At 46.7% G+C, this 23056-nt stretch overlaps 1 protein-coding gene across 2 annotated transcripts; it reads left to right on the plus strand.

Annotated features, from left to right (window-relative positions):
• The first annotated feature begins 589 nt into the window (after positions 1–589).
• Positions 590–22590, plus strand: LOC121544513 (pantothenate kinase 2, mitochondrial). Of its 2 annotated transcripts, XM_041854439.2 has the most exons (8): positions 590–1726; positions 2541–2687; positions 7994–8199; positions 10335–10585; positions 15837–16013; positions 16786–16909; positions 19087–19212; positions 21648–22590. In XM_041854439.2, the coding sequence occupies exons 1-8, from the start codon at positions 1435–1437 to the stop codon at positions 21696–21698; spliced, it is 1374 nt and encodes a 457-aa protein (XP_041710373.2). In that variant the 5' UTR covers positions 590–1434; the 3' UTR covers positions 21699–22590. The 2 variants fall into 2 exon arrangements, with proteins under 2 accessions (XP_041710373.2, XP_045072759.1); XM_045216824.1 differs by lacking the exons at positions 590–1726; positions 2541–2687 and adding an exon at positions 7851–7890.
• Positions 22591–23056: the final 466 nt, after the last annotated feature.

Genomic DNA, 23056 nt, shown 5'->3' on the forward strand with positions numbered 1-23056 from the left:
CATGTTTTCAATTTGTCATTATGGGGTATTATGTGTTGATGTGGAAGTCAAGGGGTATGAATACTTTCTGAAGGCACTGTATAGTCTTGTAATTAAACTCATTATATTTTGTTATGCAGAGACAGACACATGATGTAAATGTTGGGCTCTTTCTCATTATGGGGTACGTACCAGTTGGATTTGTACATATGCTTTGTTATAGGATTTAGTGAACCTTCTAGATGGACTGTCTGTAAACCTTATAATGTAAACCTCATCTATAGGATCTTCTCTCCAGAGGTGTTTTAACCTTCTGTAGGCTATACATGTTCCCTGTGTACATCTGTAATGGACAATCAATACAATTCTGCTGCTCACACATGATTATTTCAATTCGAAGAGCTTTATTGGCATGGGAAACATATGTTTACATTTCCAAAGCAAGTGAAATAGATAATAAACAAACAATTAACAGTAAACATTACACTCCCAAAAGTTCCAATGGAATAGAGACATTTCAAATGTCATTGTCTATATGCAGTGTTATAATGATGTGCAAATAGTTAAAGTACAAAAGGGAAAATAAATAAACATAAATATGGGTTGCATTTACAATGGTGTTTGTTCTTCACTGGTTGCCCTTTTTTTGTGGCAACAAGGTCTGAAATCTTGCTGCTGTGATATGTCACCCAAAAGATATGGGAGTTTAATTATCTATTCTATAAATGATGTCTAAACAGTGAGCAATTCACTAATTTCCTCTCAATAGGTTGTGAAAATAAGTGTACATTGTAAATGTATGCTAAAGAGCAAAGAGGGTTGCAGATAGCCTTGCGGTTGAGAGCGTTGGGCCAATAACCGAAACTTGGCCTATCCATATGGGGTACTTGAGAAGACTGACACCGTAGCCCTTCTGGTAAAATGCACATGAGGGGAAAGCATAATTCAGTTGGCGGTACAGTAACCGAAAACGCTTGGGAACCACCGTGCTAAATTACTAAAATGTAAACTCTCGGTGCTGTATCCCCCGCCTTCTATTGGACGCGGAACCAATATTGTCCAATCAAATGACTAGAACGGTCATGGCTAGAAGGGATCCAGCTTTTGTACAAAATAACGTCCGATTTGACTTTTCGTAGCATATTGTGAGAATTATCGTAGCAGGAGAATTAGGTTAAGGTTATGAAAAGGCTTAGGGTTAGCTTAAATGCAAAAAAAAGTATCTACTTTTGACGTTTATTTGACAAAAACTGGATCCCTTTGACCGACTAGAACATTCTTGAAGGGACGTTAGGTTAGATCGAATTGGCTCAGAGCTCCTGCCGCTCTTCAGCTTCATCTTGTTGTGAAAGCGAATTGACACATCAAAACACTGGTGGAAAAATAATCTAGCAGTCCGGAACGCAGAAGCTATTACTAATTGTATATCAAGACGTCATTCTTCAGTTGTATCCAATGGAACAGCCGAATGGCCACCACGGCGAGAATGAACCGGAGACCGGGGGGGGAAACGAAGACGCGGCGCGGCACCACGGCGAGAATGAACCAGAGACCGGGGGGGGAAACGAAGACGCGGCGCAGCCTCCACTGAAGCGGTCCCGTTCAAGGAGTGACGTGTCGAATCATTTAGGATTAGACGGTAGCAACATGGAGACAACTACGGCCGGGGGAAGTGCCGCCGATGAACGACGCACATCCAACTATTCATCAAGGCAAAGGATGGACTCCCTGAGAAAGATCAGGCCACGTACGTTGGAACACTAACTTTACCTAATGTAGCTAATGTTGGCTAACAAACGGCAGCATAATAGCTAACTAGCGAGCTAACGGCCGTCTTCTCTGTTTGCCATGTCATTTTTCAGTTCTACAATGTGAACAAGCTGTTGGCTTTCCAGTCAAAATATTTTTGCTCGTGTGTCCATCAGGAAAAACGTCCCTCTTGTTTGCGCATCGTGAATGTTTTGCAGCAGCAGGCAGACAAGATGGCGTCTCAGTAAACACTGCTCAGGGGGAGGACACTGCATACAGAGCGGTCTACTATTATTGCCATATTTCTTAGCGTTGTATTGAAGAACATCGTTCTACAAGCTTTGTGTCACGATTACCTGACATTTTTTAGAAACAGTTGACATGTAATATATATATTGTAGTTTTATTTGATGCCAAACCTTACATATAATAATATGCCATTTAGCAGACGCTTTTATACAAAGCGACTTACAGTCACGTGTGCATAAATTTTTACGTATGGGTGGTCCCGGGGATCGAACCCACTACCCTGGCGTTACAAGAGCCATGCTCTACCAGCTGAGCTACAGAGGACCACCCATATGTAAAAATGGGTGTTGGATTGTGCAGTAACCAACACTGTCAATGATAACTCGTTGTGTACTGTAATGTGTAGTTGACATTTGATTTGCTGTTCACCCTCCCTCCTAATCACTTCCAGAGCTGTCTCTATGCAGCAACATTTTGCAACCATTTGTATGTACTGTTGCTGACATTTTATTAACAAAGATGTGTTCCTCCTCTCATTCTGTTTGGTGTCTGTGTCTGTACAGCCTTCCCCTGGTTTGGGATGGACATCGGTGGCACCCTGGTGAAGCTGGTCTACTTTGAGCCCAAAGACATCACAGCCGAGGAGGAGCAGGAGGAGGTAGAGAACCTGAAGAGCATCCGGCGCTACCTGACCTCCAACACAGCTTACGGTAAGACTTCACCTGGCCCAGACTATAGACCTCCAACAAAGCTTACGGTAAGACCTCACCTGGCCCAGACTATAGACCTCCAACACAGCTTACGGTAAGACCTCACCTGGCCCAGACTATAGACCTCCAACACCCTACGTTAAGACCTCACATGGCCCAGACTATAGACCTCCAACACATCTTACGGTAATACCTCACCTGGCCCAGACTATAGACCTCCAACAGCCTACGGTAAGACCTCACATGGCCCAGACTATAGACCTCCAACAGCCTACGGTAAGACCTCACATGGCCCAGACTATAGACCTCCAACACATCTTACGGTAAGACTTCACCTGGCCCAGACTATAGACCTCCAACAAAGCTTACGGTAAGACCTCACCTGGCCCAGACTATAGACCTACAACACAGCTTACGGTAACACCTTACCTGGCCCAGACTATAGACCTCCAACAGCCTACGGTAAGACCTCACCTGGCCCAGACTATAGACCTCGATCACACCGACAGCGTCATTGCATTTTGGTACACCGGAAGTACATTCATTTCCATTGGAACCTCTGGAGAGAAGATCCTATAGATGAGGTTTACATTATAAGGTTTACAGACAGTCCATCTAGAAGGTTCACTAAATCCTATAACAAAGCATATGTACAAATCCAACTGGTACGTACCCCATAATGAGAAAGAGCCCAACATTTACATCATGTGTCTCTGCATAACAAAATATAATGAGTTAAGACTTCAGAAAGTATTCATACCCCTTGACTTATTCCACAGCAACACATAATAAGTGTTGTGTTGTCAATACTTTGTAGAAGCACCTTTGGTGGCGATTACAGCTTTGAGTCGTCTTGGGTACGTCTGGATCAGCTTTGTACATCTAGATTTGAGAATTTTCTCCCATTATTCCTTGCAGATTCTCTTAAGTTATGTTAAGTTAGATGGGGAGTTGTGGTGACCAGAAATCTTCCGAGTCTCCACAGATTTTTCAAATAGGATTCATGTCTGGGTTTGGGGCTGGGCCACTCAAGGACATTCACATTCTTGTTCTGAAGCCATTCCAGCGTTGCTTGGGGTCATTGTCCTGTTGGAATGTAAATCTTCGCCCCAGTCTAAGGTCGTTTTCACTCTGAAGCAGGTTCTCATCAAGGATTTGCCTGTATTTGGCTCCATCCATTGTTCCCGCTATCCTTGCCAGTCCCTGCCTCTGAAAACTATCCCAAATAGCATGATGCTGCCACCACCATGCATTCCCGATAGGGATAGTGTTAGATGGGTGATGAGCTGTGCCTGGTTTTCTCCAGACATAGCGCTTTGCATTCATTTACATTTTAGTCATTTAGCAGACGCTCTTATCCAGAGCGACTTACAGTTAGTGAGTGGATACATTTTTCATACTGCCCCGTGCAAAACAATTGCGCACATTTAGCTTTATCATCAGAGTTATAAAACAAGTAACCACCAGGGGGCGGCCCGTCAGGAAGTCCGGGATCCAGTTGCAGAGGGAGGTGTTTAGTCCCAGGGTCCTTAGCTTAGTGGTGAGCTTTGAGGGCACTATGGTGTTGAACGCTGAGCTGTAGTCAATGAATAGCATTCTCACATAGGTGTTCCTTTTGTCCAGGTGGGAAAGGGCAGTGTGGAGCGCAATAGAGATTGCATCATCTGTGGATCTGTTGGGGCGATATGCAAATTGGAGTGGGTCTAGGGTTTCTGGGATAATGGTGTTGATGTGAGCCATGACCAGCCTTTCAAAGCACTTCATGGCTACAGACGTGAGTGCTACGGGTCGGTACTCATTTAGGCAGCATTCCAGGTGAAGCTGGTTTAGAAAATAATTCCAGGTGAAGCTGGTTGAGAGAATGCCAAGAGTGTGCAAAGCTGTCATCAAGGCAAAGGGTGGCTATTTGAAGAATCTCAAATATAAAATATTTTATTTTGTTTAACACTTTTTTGGTTACTACATGATTCCATATGTGTTATTTCATAGTTTTGATGTCTTCACTATTATTCTACAATGTAGGAAATAGTAAAAATAAAGAAAAACCCTTGAATGAGTAGATGTTCTAAAACGTTTGACCGGTAGTGCACAGTGCCTTCAGAAAGTACTCATACACATTGATTTTATTCCTCATTTTGTTGTTAAAGCCTAAATTCAAAATTGATTTTTTTTATTTATATCTCACTTATCTACACACATTACCCCTTAGTGAAAACATGTTTTTAGAAATATTTAAACATAAACAACCTCATTAAAAACAGTGTCTTATTATCAAATCTTATAGGCAACATTATAACCTTGATTAAGTATGTTTGAGGATTCTCCACAGGTTTTCCACGTGTGACCATGTGGAAAAGATTAACCATAACTACCCAGAAGACATAGTTGCTCCATGTATAGTACTTACATAGACTGGGGATGATTGTTCATTGACAAGGTGTTGCTCCCCAATTTCGTGCTATCCAATTGCGATCCGATTACGATCTTGTCTCATCGCTGCAACTCTCCAACGGGCTCGGGAGAGGCGAAGGTCGAGTCATGTGTCCTGCGAAACATGACCCGCCAAAGCCACGCTTCTTAACACCCGTTCGCTGAACCCGGAAGCCAGCCGCACCAATGTGTAGGAGGAAATACCGTTCAACTGACGACCATAGTCGGCTTGCAGGCGCCCGGGCCCGCCACAAGGAGTCGCTAGAGCACAATGAACCAAGTTAAGCCCCTCCGGCCAAACCCTCCCCTAACCCGGACGACGCTAGGCCAATTGTGCGCCACCCTATGGGACTCCCGGTAGTAATAATAATATGCCACTTAGCAGACGCTTTTATCCAAAGCGACTTACAGTCATGCGTGCATACATTTTTGTGTATGGGTGGTCCCGGGGATCGAACCCACTACCCTGGAGTTACAAGCGCCGTGCTCTACCAGCTGAGCTACATAGGACCACCCAGAGGACGCCGCAACACTGCGATGCAGTGCCTTAGACAGCTGCGCCACTCGGGGAGGCCTCTACAAAAGCAGTTATATACACACTGCTTTGTTTCCAGAGATAATAGTTGTTTTAAATAGGGGTGGGGGTATACTGCTGTGTTTCCAGATAAACAAGTATTGGAGTACTGCATATGTGGAGTGTGTCTGAAAGTGGGCGTTGCAAAATAAGTGGGTGGATCGACATAAGTTAGTGTTTGGAAACCTAACCTAACGTAGCAGGCGTATAAAGACTGTTTCCACTAGCTACCACAGCCACATAGTCATCTGTATCGTAAAAATTCATGGAAACAAAAATGAGCTTTTTGGTCTTAATTTCAGGTTAGGCATAAGAGTAGCAGTGGGGTTAAGTTTAAAATAAACATTTTAAGAAGATAAATTGTGGAAAGAGGCGGGGTTTATGACTTTGTGGCTGTGGTAACTAGTGACGACCTACAAAGGTGCCTGAGGCGGATTGAAAATACTTTATTCCTGACCCGGCAACACCCGCTTTCTGCCAATGCTGTTAAGGGTAGGCTGGACAATAGAACGAGTCAAAATTCACCCAAGGCTGAAAAACAGCCAAAGAACGTTGGTTGAGCTGAGTAAGGGTGATGGGCCCCATTTAGCTCAGTTGGTAGAGCATGGCGTTTGCAACGCCAGGGTTGTGGGTTCGATTCCCGGGGGGGCCAGTATGAAAAAAAATATGTATGCACTCACTAACTGTAAGTCGCTCTGGATAAGAGCGTCTGATAAATGACTAAAATGTAAATAATAGTTGTTTTAAATAGGGGTGGGAGTATGTGAAGCATATACGATATTGTTTAATCCTTCATTTTAGCAAACACTATCAAAAGTGCACATGACCGTGTTCTTGCATGTCCCTCACACAGACGTAGAGACTCTCCACCCAGCATGGCATAGAGATATTGTCCTGTTAAATGATGGGCAATCAGCAGGGGTTAAGCTTACTACTACAGGATAGGGTTGGGAAGGTTTTGAAAATCACCAGGGCCCATATTTGGCAAGTTACTAACAGGTCGGACCTGATCCTTGATCAGGACTCTAAGACACTTAATGAATATGGGCCAATGACTTGAACTGGCACTGGTGTACTCCCCCTCTTTGGCAATGGATCAGAGTCCTCCCAGCTTTGCAAAGTCTTCTCTGAAGGCACCCTCTCCCCTGGTTGAAAGAAAGTAAGATCCAACAATGAGTCTTAATCAGAAGGTGTAATAATAAGATGCATAGTTACGGACTTGCAAACATAAGTCGTTAAAACGGTATGTTAGCGCAAGGGCAAGACATAAAGCTGGCTTGCTAGTTAGCTTATTGTCTTTTTGAGAAGGTTGTTTACGTATGCACTACTAGCTAGCTAGCTAACGTAGCTAACTATATTTACCATTTCGTTTAAGAGCGTTAGGTAGCCTAGCGTTTAAGAAAGGTCACTGGTTCAAATCCCCAAGCCGGCAAGGCAGTTAACCCCCAACAACAACTGCTCCTCGGGCGCCGATGACGTGGACGTGGATTAAGGCAGCCCCCCCCGCACCTCTCTGATTCAAAGGGGTTGGGTTAATTGCGGAGTAAACATTTTGGTTGAATGCATTCAGTTGTGCAACTGACTAGGTATCCCCCTTACCCTTCCCCATGAGGTTTTCTTAAAACACTTGATTCCAATTCCTCCACTTGTCGTTTAGCGACCAGGACTCTCTGGGCCACCGAAAACAATCTGGCAACGTCCATGGAGGATGTTCTGCATCATTATTCCCACAGAGCTGCATAGCTTCGCAGCCTCTCTGATCTGGTCCTCCATGAGGGCGACCAACGGCAACACCACTATCAGTATTGGGTTGTCGATCCGTCCCATTTTCTTGACTACCAGCGAAGCCAGCTGGAAAATCAAGCTGCCCTCCAGTCCTGATATAGCTGATGCTATAGCAGCATCAACACTAACCTCCTCGATAGGTTGATTTTGTTTTCGTTCCGTGGCCCCAGTACAGGCGCTTCTCGTGGTCGGCACCACCTAAACCATCAAGGGGGACGCTGATTGGTCCTACGAAACGGTGAGGGCTCCAAGCTCACACCTTCACAGCTTTACCAGACTGATATCCGCAATAGTGTGCAACTGCAGCCCTGCCAGACTGATATCCCCCCCATCTCTTCATTAACCTTAACCCTAAGCTCATGGGATCAGGCGGCTTTGCGAGGCTACTCCGCTCCAGCCTCCCCAACCTAATGTGTAAGTGTATATCTGAGGGTTTTGAGGTAAAAAAAAAAAAATCCATTTAAAAATATGGACTAATGAAAGTATACCTTTTATGACGGTGTATCTGTGGGGCTAGGTAAGACGGGGATCAGAGATGTTCACCTAGAGCTGAAGGACCTGACGATGTGCGGGCGCACAGGGAACCTCCACTTCATCCGTTTCCCCACCCAGGATCTGCCGGCCTTCCTGCAGATGGCCCGTAACAAGCACTTCTCCAGCCTCCACACCACCCTCTGTGCCACCGGCGGGGGGGCCTACAAGTTTGAATTGGACTTCCGCCAGGTGGGTCCAGTAAACAGGCAACGGAAGATTTTTAGCGGGAGGGGGGGGTTACACTGAGTGTACAAAACATTAGGAACACCTGCTCTTTCCATGACAGACTGAATCCAGGTGAACGCTATGATCCCTTATAGATGTCACCTGTTAAATCCACTTCAATCAGTGTAGATGAAGGGGAGGAGACAGGTTAAAGAAGGATTTTTAAGCCTTGAGACAATTGAGACATGGATTGTGTATGTGTGCCATTCAGAGGGTGAATGGGCAAGACAAAAGATTTAAGTGCCTTTTGAATGGGGTATGGTAGTAGGTGCCAGGCGCACCGGTTTGTGTCGAACTGCAACGCTGCTGGGTTTTTCACGATCAACAGTTTCCCGTGTGCATCAAGAATGGTCCACCACCCAAAGGACATCCAGCCAACTTGACACAACTGTGGGAAACATTGGAGTCAACATGGGCCAGCATCCCTGTGGAACGCTTTCGACACCTTGTAGAGTCCACGCCCCGATGAATTGAGGCTGTTCTGAAGGCAAAAGGGGGTGCAACTCAAAATTAGGAAGGAATTCTAATGTTTGGTATACTCAGTGTATGTATTAGGCAAATCTTTTAAGAAACCACTATGTATATGATGAATTGGGGAAAATAACCTCCTGTCCTCTCCTCAGATGACTGACCTCTCTTCTCCTCAGATGGCTGACCTCCTGACCTCTCCTCTCCTCAGATGGCTGACCTCCTGTCCTCTCCTCTCCTCAGATGGCTGACCTCCTGTTCTCTCCTCTCCCCAGATGGCTGACCTCCTGACCTCTCCTCTCCTCAGATGGCTGACCTCCTGACCTCTCCTCAGATGGCTGACCTCCTGTTCTCTCCTCTCCCCAGATGGCTGACCTCCTGACCTCTCCTCTCCTCAGATGGCTGACCTCCTGACCTCTCCTCAGATGGCTGACCACCTGTTCTCTCCTCCTCTCAGATGGCTGACCTCCTGACCTCTCCTCTCCTCAGATGGCTGACCTCCTGACCTCTCCTCTCCTCAGATGGCTGACCTCCTGTTCTCTCCTCTCCTCAGATGGCTGACCTCCTGACCTCTCCTCTCCTCAGATGGCTGACCTCTCCTCTCCTCAGATGGCTGACCTTCTGACCTCTCCTCAGATGGCTGACCTGTTCTCTCCTCTCCTCAGATGGCTGACATCCTGACCTCTCCTCAGATGGCTGACCTCCTGTTCTCTCCTCCTCTCAGATGGCTGACCTCCTGTTCTCTCCTCTCCTCAGATGGCTGACCTCCTGTTCTCTCCTCTCCTCAGATGGCTGACCTCTCCTCTCCTCAGATGGCTGACCTCTCCTCTCCTCAGATGGCTGACCTCCTGTTCTCTCCTCCTCTCAGATGGCTGACCTCCTGTTCTCTCCTCTCCTCAGATGGCTGACCTCCTGACCACTCCTCTCCTCAGATGGCTGACCTCCTGACCTCTCCTCTCCTCAGATGGCTGACCTCCTGACCTCTCCTCTCCTCAGATGGCTGACCTCCTGTTCTCTCCTCCTCTCAGATGGCTGACCACCTGTTCTCTCCTCCTCTCAGATGGCTGACCTCCTGACCTCTCCTCTCCTCAGATGGCTGACCTCCTGTTCTCTCCTCTCCTCAGATGGCTGACCTCCTGTTCTCTCCTCTCCTCAGATGGCTGACCTCCTGTTCTCTCCTCTCCTCAGATGGCTGACCACCTGTTCTCTCCTCTCCTCAGATGGCTAACCTCCTGTTCTCTCCTCTCCTCAGATGGCTGACCTCCTGTTCTCTCCTCTCCTCAGATGGCTGACCTCCTGTTCTCTCCTCCTCTCAGATGGCTGACCACCTGTTCTCTCCTCCTCTCAGATGGCTGACCTCCTGACCTCTCCTCTCCTCAGATGGCTGACCTCCTGTTCTCTCTTCTCCTCAGATGGCTGACCTCCTGACCACTCCTCTCCTCAGATGGCTGACCTCCTGACCACTCCTCTCCTCAGATGGCTGACCACCTGTTCTCTCCTCTCCTCAGATGGCTGACCTCCTGTTCTCTCCTCTCCCCAGATGGCTGACCTCCTCTCCTCAGATGGCTGACCTCCTGACCTCTCCTCTCCTCAGATGGCTGACCTCCTGTTCTGTTCTCTCCTCTCCTCAGATGGCTGACCTCCAGCTGCTGAAACTAGATGAGCTGGACTGTCTGATACGGGGTGTCCTCTACATAGACTCAGTGGTGTCCAGTCCTTCAGAGTGCTACTACTACGAGAACCCTACAGACCCCGAACACTGTGTCCAGAAACCCTTCACCCTGGAGAACCCATACCCTGTGCTGCTGGTCAACATCGGCTCTGGCGTCAGCATGCTGGCCGTCTACTCCAAGAACAACTACAAACGAGTGACTGGGACCAGGTAAGGTTAGCGTGTGGCTGGTAGCTTTAGTGGTTAAGAGCGTTGTGCCAGTAACCGAAAGGTCGCTGGTTCTAATCTCCGAGCCGACTAGGTGAAAAATCTGTCGATGTGCCCTTGAGCAAGGCACGTAACTCTAATTGCTCCTGTAAGTCGCTCTGGATAAGAGCGTCTGCTAAATGACTAAAATGTAAATGTAAATGTAAGCCTTTTGGCCACTGTCACCGGTGTCTATTAACCACATTTATACCAAAAAGCTGTAGACGTACATTTGGGTTATATTTGTCCTTGTGATTTAAATTCCTGTTTTACATCACTTAACTGGTTTTGTAACGTAGCCTATCCGAGGTGATGAAAGCGAATCACTTCCTGTTTTTCTCTACGTGTTGAAACGGGGCCAAGTTGTACCTTGAACCTATGAGGTGGTTTAGCGTTTTGAACGGAGTTTGTTCTGTATTAGCCTGACGTATATTAGCTTATAGGTCGTTGTCAATACAACGTCACAATAAGGTGCACAGCGTGCGATTTGGAAACCCCCTGCTCCGCTAAAACCATTGACAACTAGGCATTGTTTTATAATGGCGCCGGAGGGGATGGCTGCCGTTTTTACGGGCTCCTTACCAACTGTGCTGTTTTTTCGCATTGTTTGTAACTTATTTTGTACATAATGTTGCTGCTACCGTCTCTTATGACCGAAAATAACTTCTGGACATCAGAACAGCGATTACTCACGTCGAACTGGACGAAGATTTTTCTTTAATGAGTCCGACGCGAAGGATATACTGGTTTTCCGTGCATCGGCAGGACAGAACAGCTCCCTCTGGTAAGACGAGGGCCGGGGGTGTGTGTCTATTTGTCAATAACAGCTGGTGTGCGATGTCTAATATTAAGGAAGTCTCGTGGTTCTGCTCGCCTGAGGTAGAGTACCTCATGATAAGCTGTAGACCCACTATTTACCAAGAGAGTTTTCATCTATACTTTTCATAGCTGTCTATTTACCACCACAAACCAATGCTGGCACTAAGACCGCACTCAACGAGCTGTATAAGGCCATAAGCAAACAAGAAAACGCTCATCCAGAAGCGGCGCTCAAAGTGGCCGGGGACTTTAATGAAGGCAAACTTAAATCCGTTTTACCTAATTTCTACCAGCATGTCACACAACTCTAGACCACCTTTACTCCACACACAGAAACTCATACAAAGCTCTCCCTCGCCCTCCATTTGGCAAATCTGACCATAATTATATCCTCCTGATTCCTGCTTACAAGCAAAAACTAAAGCAGGAAGCACCAGTGACTCGGTCAATATGAAAGGGGTCATCCAATGGCATTGAGGAGTATACCACAACAGTCACCGGCTTCATCAATAAGTGCATCGACGACGTCGTCCCCACAGTGACCGTACGTACATACCCCAACCAGAAGCCATGGATTACAGGCAACGTCCGCACCGAGCTAAAGGCTAGAGCTGCCGCTTTCAAGGAGCGGGACACTAGTCCGGACGCTTATAAGAAATCCCGCTATGCCCTCAGACGAACCATCAAACAGGCAAAGAGTCAATACAAGACTAAGATTGAATCCTTCTACACCGGCTTTGAGGCTCGTCGGATGTTGCAGGGCCTGCAAACTATTACGGACTACAAAGGGAAACCCAGCCGCGAGCTGCCCAGTGACGTGAGCCTACCAGACGAGCGAAATGTCTTTAAATGCTCGCTTCAAGGCAAGGAACACTGAAGCATGCATGAGAGCACCAGCTGTTCCGGACGACTGTGTGATCACGCTCTCTGTAGTTGATGTGAGCAAGACCTTTAAACAGGTCAACATTCACAAGGCCGCAGGGTCCAGACGGATTACCAGGACGTGTACTCAGAGCATGCGCTACCAACTGGCAAGAGTCTTCACTGACATTTTCAACCTCTCCCTGTCCGAGTCTGTAATACCTACATGTTTCAAGCAGACCACCATAGTCCCCGTGGCCCAAGGACACTAAGATAACCTGCCTAAATGACTACTGACCCGTAACACTCACGTCTGTAGCCATGAAGTGCTTTGAAAGGCTGGTCATGGCTCACATCAACACCATTATCCCGGAAACCCTAGACCCACTCCAATTTGCATATCGCCCCAACAGATCCACAGATGACGCAATCTCAATCGCACTCCACACTGTCCTTTCCCACCTGGACAAAAGGAACACCTATGTGAGAATGCTATTCATTGACTACAGCTCAGCGTTCAACACCATAGTGCCCTCAAAGCTCACCACTAAGCTAAGGACCCTGGGACTAAACACCTCCCTCTGCAACTGGATCCTGGACTTCCTGACGGGCCGCCCCCAGGTGGTAACTTGTTTTATAACTCTGATGATAAAGCTAAATGTGGGCAATTGTTTTGCACTGAATAATTTGAAAATTGCTCTTCAAGAGGTCATTATATTAAATCCAAATAGTTATAACATTTATTTAACAATCCCTTGACAACGGCACACAGTTGTCAATGGTTTTAGCGGAGCTGGGGTCTCCTTGCCCCCCAGCAGGTAACTCGAACACTTTGCACCGTATTGTGAAGGTTTATTTTTTATTGAAACAACCAATATTATCTGCATAGAATTAGGAATTAGAATACTTGAATGGACATGAACCTTCTTATGACGGGATAAAGTTCAACCATTTTGGTCAGGGATATGATCAACCATTGTTTGCCAGTGCTGTGATAAGATATATTGTGTAAATCAATGAATGTGAATAATTTTTCTGCACTTTATGTGTGTTGGCTAACTAGCCAGACAGAGGAATTATTCCATTAATTGTTTTAATTAACTGTCAATATGCCAACATTCCATTCAAACAATGCAGTCAATCCACAGCCACACACTGTCTGAAATCAGTTGATGATGGTGCTTAGACAAGTTGTAAATGCAATAAGTACTGATATTGTATCATATAATGGCACTCACAGCTTTCCAAGAAAACAAAATCTGATACACGTATGGTCTGTTTACATATATTTTAGAGGTCATTCCTTGTACTCTGTGTTCTGACAAGGAGTGGAATTCTAGCTAAACAGACTGGTACCCAGGCTATGGAGCTAAACAGACTGGTACCCAGGCTATGGAGCTAAACAGACTGGTACCCAGGCTATGGAGCTAAACAGACTGGTACCCAGGCTATGGAGCCAAACAGACTGGTACCCAGGCTATGGAGCTAAACAGACTGGTACCCAGGCTATGGAGCTAAACAGACTGGTACCCAGGCTATGGAGCTAAACAGACTGGTACCCAGGCTATGGAGCCAAACAGACTGGTACCCAGGCTATGGAGCCAAACAGACTGGTACCCAGGCTATGGAGCCAAACAGACTGGTACCCAGGCTATGGAGCTAAACAGACTGGTACCCAGGCTATGGAGCTAAACAGACTGGTACCCAGGCTATGGAGCTAAACAGACTGGTACCCAGGCTATGGAGCTAAACAGACTGGTACCCAGGCTATGGAGCCAAACAGACTGGTACCCAGGCTATGGAGCCAAACAGACTGGTACCCAGGCTATGGAGCCAAACAGACTGGTACCCAGGCTATGGAGCTAAACAGACTGGTACCCAGGCTATGGAGCTAAACAGACTGGTACCCAGGCTATGGAGCCAAACAGACTGGTACCCAGGCTATGGAGCTAAACAGACTGGTACCCAGGCTATGGAGCCAAACAGACTGGTACCCAGGCTATGGAGCCAAACAGACTGGTACCCAGGCTATGGAGCCAAACAGACTGGTACCCAGGCTATGGAGCTAAACAGACTGGTACCCAGGCTATGGAGCTAAACAGACTGGTACCCAGGCTATGGAGCTAAACAGACTGGTACCCAGGCTATGGAGCTAAACAGACTGGTACCCAGGCTATGGAGCTAAACAGACTGGTACCCAGGCTATGGAGCTAAACAGACTGGTACCCAGGCTATGGAGCTAAACAGACTGGTACCCAGGCTATGGAGCTAAACAGACTGGTACCCAGGCTATGGAGCTAAACAGACTGGTACCCAGGCTATGGAGCTAAACAGACTGGTACCCAGGCTATGGAGCTAAACAGACTGGTACCCAGGCTATGGAGCTAAACAGACTGGTACCCAGGCTATGGAGCTAAACAGACTGGTACCCAGGCTATGGAGCTAAACAGACTGGTACCCAGGCTATGGAGCTAAACAGACTGGTACCCAGGCTATGGAGCTAAACAGACTGGTACCCAGGCTATGGAGCTAAACAGACTGGTACCCAGGCTATGGAGCTAAACAGACTGGTACCCAGGCTATGGAGCTAAACAGACTGGTACCCAGGCTATGGAGCTAAACAGACTGGTACCCAGGCTATGGAGCTAAACAGACTGGTACCCAGGCTATGGAGCCAAACAGACTGGTACCCAGGCTATGGAGCCAAACAGACTGGTACCCAGGCTATGGAGCTAAACAGACTGGTACCCAGGCTATGGAGCTAAACAGACTGGTACCCAGGCTATGGAGCTAAACAGACTGGTACCCAGGCTATGGAGCTAAACAGACTGGTACCCAGGCTATGGAGCTAAACAGACTGGTACCCAGGCTATGGAGCTAAACAGACTGGTACCCAGGCTATGGAGCTAAACAGACTGGTACCCAGGCTATGGAGCCAAACAGACTGGTACCCAGGCTATGGAGCCAAACAGACTGGTACCCAGGCTATGGAGCCAAACAGACTGGTACCCAGGCTATGGAGCTAAACAGACTGGTACCCAGGCTATGGAGCTAAACAGACTGGTACCCAGGCTATGGAGCTAAACAGACTGGTACCCAGGCTATGGAGCTAAACAGACTGGTACCCAGGCTATGGAGCTAAACAGACTGGTACCCAGGCTATGGCTGCTCCCCTCGCCTCTGTTTGTTGTCCCTGGTGGTTTCCCCGTCTGCCTGCCCTGAAAGAGACTCTTTCACTGAGTCTGGCTGCTCAGGCCCTGTCTGCCATAATAGTCCTCTGTGCTGCATGGCTAGAGTCAAGAGGAGGAGACAGGAAGTTGTTCCACTGGAGTGGAGTGGTGTTTCCCCTAGACGCTGATCTTGGGTCACATTAGAATTTCAACCACCATTGGTTAAAGGTTAGAATTTGGGGAGGGGAAGTTGTTTCTATATCTAGGGGAAAACGTCTCCCCGGAGCCTGGGAAGGAAGAGCCTGGAACATTTGGAGTGCTTTTAATAATATGGTTATAACAGTGTCCTGTGTTTTCCCATGCAGTCTGGGCGGAGGGACGTTCCTGGGGCTGTGCTGTTTACTGACTGGCTGCTCCAGCTTCGAGGAGGCTCTGCAGATGGCGTCGCAGGGGGAGAGCACACGCGTGGATAAGCTAGTACGGGACATCTACGGAGGGGACTACGAGCGCTTCGGCCTCCCTGGCTGGGCTGTGGCCTCCAGGTAAACCGTTATTAGTACCAGGGGTGTGGCCTCCAGGTAAACCGTTACCAGGGGTGTGGCCTCCAGGTAAACCGTTACCAGGGGTGTGGCCTCCAGGTAAACCGTTACCAGGGGTGTGGCCTCCAGGTAAACCGTTACCAGGGGTGTGGCCTCCAGGTAAACCGTTACCAGGGGTGTGGCCTCCAGGTAAACCGTTACCAGGGGTGTGGCCTCCAGGAAAACCGTTACCAGGGGTGTGGCCTCCAGGTAAACCGTTACCAGGGGTGTGGCCTCCAGGTAAACCGTTACATGGGGTGTGGCCTCCAGGTAAACCGTTACCAGGGGTGTGGCCTCCAGGTAAACCGTTACCAGGGGTGTGGCCTCCAGGAAAACCGTTACCAGGGGTGTATTCATTAGTGAATACAGTAGCAAAATGTTTTGCAACAGGTAGCCTAGCGGTTAAGAGCATTGGGCCAGTAAAGGAAAGGTTGCTGGTTCGAATCTCCGAGCCGACTAACTGAAAAATCTGTCTGTGCCGTTGAGCAAGGCACTTAACCCTAATTGCTCCTGTAAGTCGCTCTGGCCATTATGTATTTCTGTCTTGTAGTTTTGGGAACATCATGTATTTCTGTCTTGTAGTTTTGGGAACATCATGTATTTCTGTCTTGTAGTTTTGGGAACATCATGTATTTCTGTCTTGTAGTTTTGGGAACATCATGTATTTCTGTCTTGTAGTTTTGGGAACATGTATTTCTGTCTTGTAGTTTTGGGAACATGTATTTCTGTCTTGTAGTTTTGGGAACATGGTGTGTAAAGAGAAGCGGGAGGCCATCTCTAAAGAGGACCTAGCCAGAGCCACCCTGGTCTCCATCACCAATAACATCGGCTCCATCACCAGGATGGTTGCGCTCAACGAGGTACTTCACTATGAAATGGCACCCTATTCCCTATATAGTGCACTACTTTAGACCAGAGAATGGCACCCTATTCCCTATATAGTGCACTACCTTAGACCAGAGAATGGCACCCTATTCCCTATATAGTGCACTACTTTAGACCAGAGAATGGCACCCTATTCCCTATATAGTGCACTACTTTAGACCAGAGAATGGCACCCTATTCCCTATATAGTGCACTACTTTAGACCAGAGAATGGCACCCTATTCCCTACATAGTGCACTACTTTAGACCAGAGAATGGCACCCTATTCCCTACATAGTGCACTACTTTAGACCAGAGAATGGCACCCTATTCCCTATATAGTGCACTACTAGAGCCCTGGTCCAACGTAGTGCACTATATCTAAACTGCCATAGTGTATTTCTACTATTAAAATTGTGAATAAATATACCGATAATAAATATAGGAAATAGGCTTCAATTTCAGACACTGTTTGCATGTTGTGGCGGTATAGTGCTGCTCTGAAGACCGTGGAGACAGATTAACATCACACAGAGATATGTTCAGGGTGGTGTTGGATGTTCAGGGTGGTGTTGGATGTTCAGGGTGGTGTTGGATGTTCAGGGTGGTGTTGTTGGATGTTCAGGGTGGTGTTGTTGGATGTTCAGGGTGGTGTTGTTGGATGTTCAGGGTGGTGTTGGATGTTCAGGGTGGTGGTGTTGGATGTTCAGGGTGCATTGGATGTTCAGGGTGGTGTTGGATGTTCAGGGTGGTGTTGGATGTTCAGGGTGGTGGTGTTGGATGTTCTCTCTTTGCCTTCAGCCTCTTTATGATGCTGCCTTGTGGAATCTGGATCAAGCAGCATTGTACAGGGCTCTGAAGGCACGGGGCTCTGCTTCAGCCAGTCTGCATCTGAAGGCACGGGGCTCTGCTTCAGCCAGTCTGCATCTGAAGGCACGGGGCTCTGCTTCAGCCAGTCTGCATCTGAAGGCACGGGGCTCTGCTTCAGCCAGTCTGCATCTGAAGGCACGGGGCTCTGCTTCAGCCAGTCTGCATTGTACAGGGCTCTGAAGGCACGGGGCTCTGCTTCAGCCAGTCTGCATCTGAAGGCACGGGGCTCTGCTTCAGCCAGTCTGCATCTGAAGGCATGGGGCTCTGCTTCAGCCAGTCTGCATCTGAAGGCACGGGGCTCTGCTTCAGCCAGTCTGCATCTGAAGGCACGGGGCTCTGCTTCAGCCAGTCTGCATCTGAAGGCACGGGGCTCTGCTTCAGCCAGTCTGCATCTGAAGGCACGGGGCTCTGCTTCAGCCAGTCTGCATCTGAAGGCACGGGGCTCTGCTTCAGCCAGTCTGCATTGTACAGGGCTCTGAAGGCACGGGGCTCTGCTTCAGCCAGTCTGCATCTGAAGGCACGGGGCTCTGCTTCAGCCAGTCTGCATTGTACAGGGCTCTGAAGGCACGGGGCTCTGCTTCAGCCAGTCTGCATCTGAAGGCACGGGGCTCTGCTTCAGCCAGTCTGCATTGTACAGGGCTCTGAAGGCACCGGGGTCTGCTTCAGCCAGTCTGCATCTGAAGGCACGGGGCTCTGCTTCAGCCAGTCTGCATTGTACAGGGCTCTGAAGGCACTGGGCTCTGCTTCAGCCAGTCTGCATTGTACAGGGCTCTGAAGGCACGGGGCTCTGCTTCAGCCAGTCTGCATCTGAAGGCACGGGGCTCTGCTTCAGCCAGTCTGCATTGTACAGGGCTCTGAAGGCACGGGGCTCTGCTTCAGCCAGTCTGCATCTGAAGGCACGGGGCTCTGCTTCAGCCAGTCTGCATCTGAAGGCACGGGGCTCTGCTTCAGCCAGTCTGCATTGTACAGGGCTCTGAAAGCACGGGGCTCTGCTTCAGCCAGTCTGCATCTGAAGGCACGGGGCTCTGCTTCAGCCAGTCTGCATTGTACAGGGCTCTGAAGGCACGGGGCTCTGCTTCAGCCAGTCTGCATCTGAAGGCACCGGGCTCTGCTTCAGCCAGTCTGCATTGAAACACGTGTTGTTTCATGTCTGTTGTCATTGATTTGAGAAATTAGACTTAATCTTAAGATATTTAAATGAATGGAAGGCTGAAATGACCCATTGTAATCATCCGTTTTTACAACCATGAACCATGTAAGAAATAAAGTGTCAACGTACCCCTCTGTTTGTATTTCTGGCCAGAACATTGAGAGGGTGGTGTTCGTAGGGAACTTCCTGAGGGTGAACACCCTGTCCATGAAGCTGCTGGCCTATGCCATGGACTACTGGTCTAAAGGCCAGCTGAAAGCCCTGTTCCTCAGACACGAGGTAAGGTATTCAGTCCGTCCCTGAGGCCTGGAGGAAAACAAGATGTTTTAAAATGTACCTTGACGATGTATCTGCTTGGTTCAGTCTGAATGGTGCCTTCAGAAAGTATTCACACCTCCTTGACTTTTAACAAACACATTTTGTTGTGTCACAAGGTGGTATTAAAATGGATTTAATTGTCAATTTTTTTTGTCAACGATCTACACAAAATACTCTGTCAAAGTGGAAGAAAAATTAACTAACATTTGTCAAACATTAATGCAAAATTAAACACTAATATCTTGATTACATAAATATTCAACCCCCTGAGTCAATACATGTTAGAATCACCTTTGGCAGCGACTACAGCTGTGAGTCTTTCTAGGTAAGTCTCTTAAGAGCTTTGCACACCTGGATTGGACAATATTTGCCCATTTATTATTTAGAAAATTGGTTGTTGATCATTGCTAGACAGCCATTTTCAGGTCTTGCCATAGACTTTCAAGTAGATTTAAGTCAAAACTGTAACTCGGCCACTCAGGAACATTCAATGTCATCTTGGTAAGCAACTCCAGTGTATATTTGGCCTTGTGTTTTAGGTTATTGTCCTGCTGAAAGGTGTATTTCTCTCCCAGTGTCTATTGGAAAGCAGACTGAACCAGGTTTTCCTCTGGGTTTTTGCCTGTGCTTAGCTCCATTCCGTTTCTTTTTTATCCTGAAAAACTCCCCAGTCCTTGCCGGTGACAAGCATACCCATAACATAATCAATTAATTAAATGTATTTATAAAGCCCTTTTTACATCAGCAGATGTCACAAAGTGCTTATACAGAAACCAGCCTAAAACCCCAAAGAGCAAGCGATGTAGAAGCACAGTGGCTAGGAAGAACTCCCTAGAAAGGCAGGAACCTAGGAAGAAACCTAGAGAGGAACCAGGCTCTGAGGGGTGGCCAGTCCTCTTCTGGCTGTACTGGGTAGAGAGGAACCAGGCTCTGAGGGGTGGCCAGTCCTCTTCTGGCTGTGCCGCTGGGTGGAGATTATAAGAGTACATGGCCATTTAAGGCCAGATCGTTCTTCAAGATGTTCAAACATTCATAGATGACCAGCAAGGTCAAATAATAATCACAGTGGTTGTAGAGGGTGCAACAGGTCAGCACCTCAGGAGGAAATGTCAGTTGGCTTTTCATAGCAACGACCACTATGCTTGAAAATATTGAGTGGTACTAAGTGATATTGTGTTGGATTTGCCCCAAACATAACGCTTCTTATTCAGGACACAAAGTTCATTTCTTTGCCACATTTTTTGCAGTTTTACTTTAGTGCCTTATTGCAAACAGGATGCATGTTTTGGAATATTAGTATTCTGTACAGGCTTCCTTCTTTTCACTCTGTCATTTAGGTTAGTATTGTGGAGTAACTACAATGTTGTTGATCCATCCTCAGTTTTCTCCTATCACAGCCATTAAACTCTGTAGCTGTTTTAAAGCCACCATTGGCCTCATGGTGAAATCCCTGAGTGGTTTCCTTCCTCTCCGGCAACTGAGTTAGGAAGGACGCCTGTATCTTTGAAGTGACTGGGTGTATTGATACACCATCCAAAGTGTAATTAATAACTTCACCATGTTCAAAGGGATATTCAATGTCTGCTTTTTGCATTTTTACCCATCTACCAATAGGTGCCCTTCTTTGCGAGGCATTGGAAAACCTCCCTGGTCTTTGTGGTTGAATCTGTGTTTTGAAATTCACTGGTTGACTGAGGGACCTTACAATTATTACATTTACATTTTAGTCATTTAGCAGACGCTCTTATCCAGAGCGACTTAGTTAGTGAGTGCATAAATGTTTTTATACTGGCCCCCCGTGGGAATCGAACCCACAACCCTGGCGTTGCAAACGCCATGCTCTACCAACTGAGCTACACAGGAATTATCTGTATGTGTGTGGGATACAGAGATGAGGTAGTCATTAATAAATCATGTTAAACACTTATTGCAGACAGAGTGAGTCCATACAACTTATTATGTGACTTGTTAATGAAATGTAATTAGGCTTGCCATAACAAAGGGGTTGAATACTTATTGACTCAAGATATTTCAGCTTTTTATTAATTTTAAAAAAATTCTAAAAGCATAATTTCCACTTTGACATTATGGGGTATTGTGTGCAGGCCAGTGTCAGAAAATCTCAATGTAATCAATTTCAAATTCTGGCTGTAACACAACAAAATGTGGGAAAAAAGTCAAGGGGTGTGAATACTTTCTGAAGGCACTGTAGATACACATACTGGTAACTACATCAAACACCATGAGAACAGGGACTAAAGTAAGACACAAGGTAAAGCTCTTCCTTGGTCAATCCTTGATGGAGTACAACAACATATCCCATCTGCTCAGTTTGTATATCAAACACCATGAGAAGTGAGAGATCTGCAGTAAACTAACGTGATTGTTGTCGTCAGGGCTACTTCGGATCAGTTGGGGCTTTGCTGGAGCTCCTGGATCCATCCTGATGGCTACGGTGGCCCTGAAGGTCAAACTAGCGCTTAAGACCCAAGGACCGCTCTTACCCAAGGGCCGCTCTTACCCAAGGACCGCTCTTACCCAAGGACAGACTAGCACTTAGACTTAAGCTCTTAAACCAAAGACCGTCCGTCCAGTGGGACTACACCTTTATACTTTAAGTTTATCCTCACTCCATTGGTGCAGTGTGCTTGTATGTACAAGTAGCCAGATAGGTAGCCTGTACAGTAGCCAGATAGGTAGACTGTACAGTAGCCAGATAGGTAGCCTGTACGGTAGCCAGGTAGCCTGGTCCGTCTGCATATGTTTGACAGGAATGTGAATCCCTCCAGGAACGCCACCACTGTTGCCTTTACTGCTGTATGATCACATGTCTGTTTGGCATGTTTAATAAAGTTGCTTGATTGCTCTTGTCACCATCAGCAGCCGATGTGTTAGCTCTGACGTTAACCTCCAGAGAAGCGTCAATGGCCGGGGCCCAATTTGCCGTTTTACTGGCACTAACTGCAGGGCTAATTCCAGTCAATACAGGAAGTACGCTGACATTCCAATTCTCTTCAATGCTTTTCAATGCAATTTTGGTTTACTTTCTGAATTGACTGGAATTGACCCCAACCCTGATTGTCTGTTACGTTAACTTAATTTTTTTTATTGTTTTACATTTGTTCACTGTTACATTTTGCTGCTCAACTGCAAAGTAATTGTTACATATTGATGGAGGAGGTTTCGATTTGATATTCAATAATTCCAAGCGGGATTATGTGGGGTCTGTTTTGGACATAGAATAACATTTATGTTCACCTGAATGAACTGTTACCAAAGAAGCTGACTCTTATTAAACTTTACACCGCCTTGAGACGATCTCTCCGTCTCGCCACAGTACTACTGTCGTTTCAACTGTTCTCTATTGGACCTACTTTAACTACCTTTATTCAGATCACCATGCCAACAGCTACTCTTCCTGGAGTCCGTACGCATAACTAAAAATACTTACTACTACTTTACAGTTTACATTAAGACACAGTAGTAGACATTACAGACAAAATAATTTACAGTTTACATTACATTAAGACACGGTAGTAGGCATTACAGACAAAATACTTTACAGTTTACATTACATTAAGACACGGTAGTAGGCATTACAGACAAAATACTTTACAGTTTACATTACATTAAGACACGGTAGTAGGCATTACAGACAAAATACTTTACAGTTTACATTACATTAAGACACGGTAGTAGACATTACAGACAAAATACTTTACAGTTTACATTACATTAAGACACGGTAGTAGACATTACAGACAAAATACTTTACAGTTTACATTACATTAAGACACGGTAGTAG

The sequence above is a fragment of the Coregonus clupeaformis genome, unplaced genomic scaffold (assembly GCF_020615455.1).
Source record: "Coregonus clupeaformis isolate EN_2021a unplaced genomic scaffold, ASM2061545v1 scaf0811, whole genome shotgun sequence".
NCBI classification, from domain to species: Eukaryota; Metazoa; Chordata; class Actinopteri; order Salmoniformes; family Salmonidae; genus Coregonus; species Coregonus clupeaformis.